Source organism: Quercus suber, unplaced genomic scaffold, assembly GCF_002906115.3.
Source record: "Quercus suber isolate HL8 unplaced genomic scaffold, Cork oak 2.0 scaffold_672, whole genome shotgun sequence".
NCBI lineage: Eukaryota > Viridiplantae > Streptophyta > Magnoliopsida > Fagales > Fagaceae > Quercus > Quercus suber.
The window spans coordinates 61,292-70,356 of NW_027070113.1; the positions used below are offsets into that span (position 1 = coordinate 61,292).

Genomic DNA, 9,065 nt, shown 5'->3' on the forward strand with positions numbered 1-9,065 from the left:
AGTCCCTGGGGAAAGCCATTATGGTGGCTAGTTTACTATGCAAGTAAGACACTACATGAGGCACACACAGTTGTTGTCCTAGCTCAGCTTTTGCTTAGGTCTATATTTCGAAGTGCAGATTATACGGGAAGGATTACTGAATGAGGGACAATTCTGGGGGCTTCTGACATCAAGTACATGCCCTGTACCTCTATCCAGGGTCAGGCCCTCGCAAATCTGGCGGTTGAGTTCGCTGGACCTCCATCAGGGGAAATGGTAGTAACACAGAGCAATCCAAGGAGGTCCTGCGGCGGGGCTAGTTCTGGAAAGTATATGCCAATATCTTATAATCAACTAAAGTGGTTAAACGAAACCTTAGCTATGACGGGTCCTCAGACCTTCTGCTTAAGTGTTAGACAGAACCAAGGTCTTGCATGGTCCTCGGACTCAAACCTGTGGAGAAACTAACAACTTTTGACAAATTATTTAAGTGTTAGACAGAACCAAGGTCTTGCATAGTCCTCGGACTCAAACCTGTGGGGGAAACTAACAACTTTTGACAAATTATCTAAGTGTTAGACAGTTTCAAGGTCTTGCATGGTCCTCGAACTCAAACTTGTGGGGAAACTAAGAACTTTTGACAAATTATCTAAGTGTTAGACAGAACCAAGGTCTTGCATGGTCCTCGGACTCAAACCTATGGGGAAACTAACAACTTTTGACAAATTATCTAAGTGTTAGACAGAATCAAGGTCTTGCATGGTCCTCGAACTTAAACCTGTGGGGAAACTAACAACTTTTGACAAATTATCTAAATGTTAGACAGAACCAAGGTCTTGCATGGTCCTCGGACTCAAACATGTGGGGAAACTAACAACTTTTGACAAATTATCTAAATGTTAGACAGAACCAAGGTCTTGCATGGTTCTCGGACTCAAACTTGTGTGGAAACTAACAACTTTTGACAAATTATTTAAGTGTTAGACAGAACCAAGTTCTTGCATGGTCCTTGGACTCAAACTTGTGGGGAAACTAACAACTTTTGACAAATTATCTAAGTATTAGACAGAACCAAGGTTTTGCATGATTCTCAGACACAAACCTATGGGGAAACTAACAACTTTTGACAAATTATCTAAGTGTTAGACAGAACCAAGGTCTTGCATGGTCCTTGGACTCAAACCTGTGGAGAAATTAACAACTTTTGACAAATTATCTAAGTGTTAGACAGAACCTAAGACATGTTTGGATCCTTGGATCAGACGCTTGGGGAAAACCGACGCCATGACGTCATTGTAAATGCCGAGCAGAGCCTTAATGCACGATGGTCCCCTCGGACGACTTACTTTAAATCTAATATCCTTTCATAGTTACACAGTTTGCGGTATAGAACACATGGTTATGTTTCTAATTATTCCCACATAGCTAACTTATTTAAGGCTAGCAACCAAGTGCTGTAGTTGGCTTTGTTAAAGTCAAGGCGACGATTTCCTTGTTACCACCAACGGCATTAGTTCCGAGTCCCATTGGAGGGAAAAATGACAACACACACAATAAATAATAATTGTAGAGAAAGAAAAAATTCATAAAGTGAAAAGTACAGCCTTTTTTATTAAATAAAGGAAAGGTACATCATACACCGAATGGCTTAGGCAGGCTTGTTTTAAAGTTAACTATAAAAAGGGAGGCTGAGACAGGCTTGTTTTAAGACTACCAACAACAATCAAGCCAGTGTGGGTGGTACCGGCGATGAGAAAGGGGAAGAAGTGGAAGGGCCTGATGGCCCCATCCTAAGACGTTCCCTTGATTCTCCCCCAGTTTCATGATAATTAAGCATTGGAGACGACAACGTTCAGGCATCAGCCGTTCAGCAATCGTACAAACCTTTATCGGTGAGTGAACTGGATGCGAATAACTACCAGCTTGAAGGGCAGGCAAAGACGCATACTAGAGAAAAATGTTATATTTCTTACGAACCTTTCTCCTAACTGCAAGATGTCCTACCATCAAGGTGAGACCCAGACTTTGTCGCACCGAAAGTCTGATACGATCTACGCCCGTTTCGATTCTTGGCCGAAAGAGGAGGGTCTCATTTCTTGCTCGGTTGAAAGGTAGAAACATCTTTGGGCTTTGCTTCCTTTGCTTCAACTGCGTCGCCTAGGATCTGAGCGGCATCTTTGGTTCCTAAAAGGGGCTCAGCTTCCTTACCCTTGCTCTAATCCAGGGCCATCTCATTCCCTAGGCCTTGATCACGATCTTGGCAAGGTTCTTGGAAATGCCTAGAGGGTTGAGAGCTTAAAGTACTTGACGAACGTGGGGGCACAGAGCCGCCAGAATTTAATGAGGGCGCGCTCCGTATATCGAGGTGCTCTGTATATTGAGGCACTCCGTATTTCGAAGCGCCAAGAACGTGCCTTGGGTAGGTGAAGAGACTCAGGTGCTGACGAAAGACAAGGCTCGACAAGCCGTGACAAGGACCTAAGGACATCAAAATCCTCCTCTTCGTCCGAGGGTCCGGACAGTAAGATTTCAAGGGGCTATCGTGGGGCCAGAGAATTCGGTGACCCCAGCCCATTTCATAATGAGCCCAAGGCCCACGCCGAGGAGGAAGGAATGTCCGAGAACGAACAAAGAGAACCCAAAGTGCTGAGGAGTATAGCCGAGGATAATCCTGTCCTTGGTCAACCAAGACCGTAGAAAGGAAGAGCGGCACACAATCAAAGGTAGCCTCCCAGAGCACTCCAAAGAGAAGGACGAGTGCAATGGGCCGGACTTGGGAGCATGGTGGAGGCGCAATTCAAGGAGAAACTGTCACCTCTGCATTAAATGCCCACAACTAACGTTCTGGGCGCATTGATGAGGAAATCACTCTGAACAGTGCTACCTCGGTTACCGCGACTCACAGAACGTCAAAGAAGGTGTTTGATGGGATAGGCACTCAAGTATAAGCTTGGATGATCAACAAGTGGAATGTTAAGATTGTTTAAAGAGGACTATATAATTGGAGGAACCGACCAGGGAGGGGAGGATGGCGATGTCAAGAACTCTGGCAGCCATTATCACCCAATATGTACAAAATGAGAGCTCCTCGAGTTGGGCTGAGGACAAGCTTTCTTTGATGAACTTAGTTCATTCCCGTTTTATCAGCATAAAAATTCGTTTTAACTGTTATTCCTGCACTAAAGCCAAGCTCTTTGGCCCACTTTCTACAAAATTCATTGTAATGGGTCCACTGGGCCAAGATGCCGTTCGCATTTGGGCCTAGCCCGAAAATCGTGACCCTACAATGAAATTTTTTAATTATTTTCTTGTTATTCATGTTCCAAACTAGATGGTTCTTCGTATTTGACTATTGCTGAGCATAAATATTTTTTTGTTGACAAAATGCAAAATGCATAGCATAAATTAGAAATAGTGACTGTATCTTAAAAAAAAAGAGAAAAGAAATAGTGAGTGTATATTGTTGTTAAATTACTGATTTTTTTTAAAAGTTTAAGTTAATAGGAGTTGGTGAATTTAATCATTTAATTTATTACTCTTTTTTCATGTGCGGGCCACCTAAGCTGCTATTAAGTAAGGGCCAAACACATGAAAATTTAAATGGGGTGTAAGGTAGATACAAGAGATTGAACTCAAAATTTATTATTTTAATACCATGTTAAGTTAATAATTATCCCAAAAGTACGGGCTACACTCAGTTATCAACGTTGTGAATTTAAACTAAAACTAAATGGGAGGAGAGAGGCGACGAGAGAGTGAGAGAGTTTTTGTGTTTTCAATATAAATGAGAGAGATAACTGAATAAAAAATAAAGATAAGCAACAATGGACATGTATATATTTACATGTTCACTAGGTAGCATGTTGTAGGAATTTTTGCAAAATACATTACCAAATGTGGTTGTGTTTTTGGTATTTTCTGCTACAGTATCATCTAAAATGGTTTTTGCATCTTTGAAAGCCGAATGCTATAATGCATTTGGGCTGATCATTTAGCCCAAAAAAAAAAAAATTATATATATATATATTGAATATATTTTCAATTTAATGTAATATTCATTTTCTTTATTTTTTTTTTCATTTTCTTTATTCATTAGGACATTGTTGCAATTTACAATGTAGCCTACCTAGGGGACGATGTAATTTTTTTTTTTTTTTTGGCTGAATAGGGGACTATTAAATATTCTAGGGGGGGCTTCAATCCCAACATATCAATGAGTCACAACTTGTTTGGTCCCCAATGCGAATAGGCTTGACTTTAGCTTTTGAGGACATAAATAGTTGAAACCCAACTAAGATTCCCTTCCAAAAATCTTCCCTATTGGTTCAATCTCCAGTAGCAAGCCTCTTCGGAATTCCACATAAGGGTGAGCAAGTGGGTAGTCATCTGCTTTTGTTTTCCACCTGGTGCAAGAACATAGAATATAGCATCAAAAGGAAGAAGCACTAATAAGTTTTACATGAAATTTTGAGTATACTTGATAAAGAGCTGCTTTAATTATACACTATCACCTAAACCAAAGACTTATGTTCCTCCTTATGGAAAGTGGTACTATGAGTGAGAATATCAATTAAAATGATTGCTGGAAAAAGATAAAGCAAGCTCAATTATATAGAACCCTAAATGGGTTGCAGTAGGTTGCTAGATTAACCTGCCTATTGTCATCCATAATCCATACATGCCATCATTTTAGTGGGGGCTGGGTTAGTGAAATTTTACCTATAATTAAGGACAAGATGATGAAGGAAGCATGCAATCTCTACTTTGGCAAGTTCAGCACCTGGACATAGCCTTGGTCCACCACCAAACGGTGACACTTTTTTGCTTGTTTCTTCATCCTGCCAATGGGGTCAATGATTGAAATTGGAATTATTGGGAGCTTAAGAAAATGTCACTTATATACATGCAAAAAATGCATAACTACTACAAAGTCCTGTGTCTGCATCTATGCTAGCATTAATTAAAGGCATTTTCAAATTTTTTTTCAAATTCTTTATCCATATATACTTTTTAATAACTTGTAACTAACATGAAAATGAATGCTTACCTATATACATATGATACATGTGAACAACTAAAATAAAGGATACTTGCAGATATTTGGGAAGAAAAAAATAAGTGAGTATAAAATTTTCATCACAAATTAGTTGGAAAAAGGTTCCTAGTTGTTTATAGGACAAAATGATAGTAACAAAAAGGAGACAAAGTTGTAGAAGAGACAAGGACTGCAGAAAAAAAATAGTTTAAATCACTAAAATTATTATAATGATATCAGAAAGTTTATTATTTCATTTCATTCAAAGATTAGTCGTCAAAGAAGGTGTCTGCTAATTTTTTGTGACAAAAAAATCTGACATGAAGTTTTTAATTATTATTAGTAGTAGAGGTTTATGTCTAAACGAGGTGTCTGATTTTACATATTGGACTAGAGGAAGAATTGATATACTTACAAACCATCTCCAAGGATTAAACTCTAAGGGGTTTCTATGGAGAGCTGAATCAAAATTTACTGCTGTGAAGATGGGAAAAACCTTCCATCCTGAGGGTATGAGAATATCTGCAACATTTTTAATCATGATCTCCATTGAGTTAGAAGCTGTCACCAATTATTGCAATAAAGAGACAATCATATAATATACTCCAAAACAGTACTTCTAATTATGTAAATTAAGAACCTTTATATTTAACATCTTGCAGAGCTTTCCTGTGCAGAAATTTTACTACATTCCCACATCTCATTGCTTCACATATAACCTACAGTTAGCATGTGTTAGTTCTATATGAAGACTTTTATAACCTTTCTAGTGGAAAATAAATCACTATATATAAATATGATGTTAATAATTACATTGCGGGTGAACTTCATTTTCTTGTAATCTTCCCAGTTCAAAGGTTCTCCATCCTCTTTTCTTTTCCTTATCCCTTGGTGTTCTTCCTGTATAGTACACATAAATGTTGAACAAAATAACCCTCTTTAGCAATTAGCATGTAATATTTTTGTTCATGCAGATTCTAAGAGAGAGAAAACAGAGAGCAACCTTCAAATTTTCTAAAGCATTTGGTGCTTGCCCAAGAAAGTAGACAATTAAGGACATGAGTGTTGCAGTTGTCTCGTAACCCCCTAACAAGATGTCCAATACAATGCTTACTATCTCGTCATTGGTTAGGCTCTTCTTTGACAAAACCACATCTAAGAAGTCTCCTCTTTCTATAAGCCCCACAATATTCCTTTGTTCCCTCTCTTTAATCATTTGTTTAACAGTGGAAGAAAGTCTTGCTCTAGCCTAAAGTAGCCAACAAAAGAGAATATCAAAGATAGCTTTGAGTATTAGCATAAGCATAATTTAGCACATGGATCAATGGGTGCATTTTATTTAGAGTGATGTTAAGTTCACACACCAATTTGCACACACGTTCTTACACACAGATGAAAAACAACTAAAATCGTGCGTTGAAGACATGATTTCAAGTTGTGCAAATTGGTGTATGCAACAAGTTTTACCGTTTTATTTAATCATACATGTTAAGTACCTTCACAGTGTTGGCATATGCACTCCCAGGTATATTTAATGGCAAAGACACAAAGCCTCTCATGTAGGTCTCGAAGTCTTCTAATATCTTTGAGGCTAGTGGTTCATCTGGTTCAATACTCAAAATCTCCTTCACCATAATTTTGAGTGCAAACTGCGTTGAATTGAAAAAGTTAAATTAAACATGAATTCAATTGGTATGTTTTTGTTTTCTTGTTATTGTCATTGCTAATTTTATTTTTACTTAAATGGCATATTTGGTTATCAGCATTTTACCTTTGTTTCTAAATTGTCTTTATATTTAAAACTGTTTCATGGTAGTCCATGTATTTTGGAAAATTGATTATAATAAATTTTTAACGGTTCTTTTGTGAATGGAAAATACTAACGTGAGAAATAAAATCATGTCAAGTTATTGTTGGCATTGCAAAAGACTGACACAAAGATATTGACGAGTATTTTTTAAATTTTGCTATCATAGATGAAATTTTTTAAAGGGATAAGTACAACAACAATTTTTCAGAATAGGAAAAAAAATTAAGATAGGGGTTGCAACTAATCCTTCTTCTTTTCTATTGATTATAAACTCATCCAAATGCATGAATATAATTTTAAACGTAATAACACTTTTACATGTAAGTTGTGATTGATGAAATATAAAGTTTTTGACAAACAAACACACACAAGAGAGAGGTAAAGGGGTTGGTGAAGTATAAAGTTGAACACAAAAAATGGAACATGACATTTATATTCACCCAATTAGGTAACATACAAGAAAATTACCAAAAATAACATAAGATTAAAATAAAAAGAAGAGTACCAAAAATAGTGTAAGATTAAAATACATGTAATACTGCAACATGCATAGAAACTCTCTCTGGCCTCATAAAAATGAGAGTTTTGTGTACGACTTTTTTATAAACTCCACCTTGTCAAAGTGATTTTGATTTCACGAATTCCATTTGCTACATCATAATTTTTATCCATTAAAAATGATGATAAGGACCTTTTCCCAACATTTTAAAACACGAGGATGACTTTAAGACAACGATTAAAGCTAAGTATCAAATACGAAATTTAACCTTATTTTTACCATGTAATTAAGCTGCTGAAAGTACTATATACCTCTTTAGCTTCTTTGTAAAACGAAACTGGTTTACAGCTTTTCCATGAATCCATCATTGAGATTGACATATTTTCCGCAAGATGAAAGAATTCTGGTGTTGACTTGGATGTGCCGATGAAGCTGACAGCAAAGCTTCTAAGCTTCTTGTGAATCTCTCCGGTTGCGATAATCAAAGAATACTTCCCAAGAATGCCTTGCATGGACTTGGGGTAGCTCACCTGAAATAGCTTCTCCTCATTCTGAAGAATGAAAAGGTTGAACTCGTGATCGCAGGAAACTATGGTTGGTGAGCCAAATAGATGAGACTTAAAAATCCTCCCATACCTGCATGAAAACACTCCAAATTGATGTACTTTTTATTTTATTTTATGAGACTTAGCTGCATGGGCATATCTTGGTACAAATGTCCTGCTTAATTTGATACTAATGTATGACAAAACTTCATCCAAGAACATAGGAAAAGAGAATATATATACAGAATAAACGAACTTGGTATATTACCTAGAGCAATGTTGTTGTAAGAAGCTTCCAATAGAGTTTGATTTATGGGGTTTGAGGAAGCCGATAGTCTCTCCCAAAAGGGGCCATCCCATGTGCCCAGGAGGTAAGTTTGGAGCATCTTGTTTCCTGAAGAAGTTTACGAGAAGAAAAGACAAAACTAGGCCTAAACACAGAGCTAATATAATAGGAAAAATCAAAACCATAGTGCCTGATATATCTCTTGCAGCTAGAAGAAATTCACAAGCCTGTCTATTCTTTGAAATGCCACAAGCTTGTCTTGTTTGTTGATTCTCGAGCCTTTGTTATGGTCTCAATTGCTGTGTTTTGGCATGCTGGCAGACTTATATATATAGGGACCATAAACAACAGAAGCGGAGATTTTGCCTTTAAAACAGGCTTACAAAAAACTTAGAATAGATAAGGACAAATTTTTTCCCTTTTTTTTTTTTGGTGAGTGACTGTAACTTCTCTTCTTCATTCAAAATAAATCTATTTTATAATTTAAACTAAATATTACAAATGTAAAAGTATAATTTTATGAATAATACTAGAGATATAAATTAATTTATAAATTTTTTTACAAACTATTGATGTGATGAGTGATTATTAGTAAATAAAAAAGTAATATGAGTAGTGGGTTTAGATGAAGATTAATAAAATAGTTTATGGCTATAACATTGCTCTAATCTTATACTCTGTTTGTTTTGACATTAACATTTTTCATTCATTTTTTAACAAACATTTTCTAGAAAACCATTTCATTTTCCAATAATTGGTAGTGACCTTAATTAAAATGAGTTGGGAAATTATCTCTCTTGATTTTCCTTATTTAGCTTCACGTGAAATAAAGTTCTTATATATTTGTTTAGTTTCATGTAACATAAAGTTGTTTTCTAGAAAATTTTATTAATTTTCAACAAACATTTTCT

The 9,065-nt window shown here is 36.4% G+C and overlaps 1 protein-coding gene across 1 annotated transcript; it reads right to left on the reverse strand.

The window, feature by feature from the left end:
* Nucleotides 1–4,141: 4,141 nt before the first annotated feature.
* Nucleotides 4,142–8,424, reverse strand: LOC112023948 (cytochrome P450 724B1). Its single transcript, XM_024056577.2, has 9 exons — nucleotides 8,137–8,424; nucleotides 7,635–7,959; nucleotides 6,511–6,663; nucleotides 6,018–6,263; nucleotides 5,828–5,914; nucleotides 5,655–5,733; nucleotides 5,430–5,536; nucleotides 4,699–4,817; nucleotides 4,142–4,382 (listed from the first exon to the last, which is right to left on the reverse strand). Exons 1-9 carry the CDS (start codon nucleotides 8,337–8,339, stop codon nucleotides 4,271–4,273), a joined length of 1,431 nt encoding a protein of 476 aa, XP_023912345.2. The 5' UTR covers nucleotides 8,340–8,424; the 3' UTR covers nucleotides 4,142–4,270.
* Between the last annotated feature and the right edge of the window lie 641 nt (nucleotides 8,425–9,065).

Coding starts and splice junctions, on each gene's coding strand:
- LOC112023948 (XM_024056577.2), bottom strand. CDS start 8,339: ATGGTTTTGATTTTTCCTATTATATTAGCTCTGTGTTTAGGCCTAGTT. Junction 5,734..5,827: donor AAATGAAGTTCACCCGCAAT/GTAATTATTAAC, acceptor TGCTAACTGTAG/GTTATATGTGAAGCAATGAG. Junction 4,383..4,698: donor CATCTTGTCCTTAATTATAG/GTAAAATTTCAC, acceptor TTCTTGCACCAG/GTGGAAAACAAAAGCAGATG.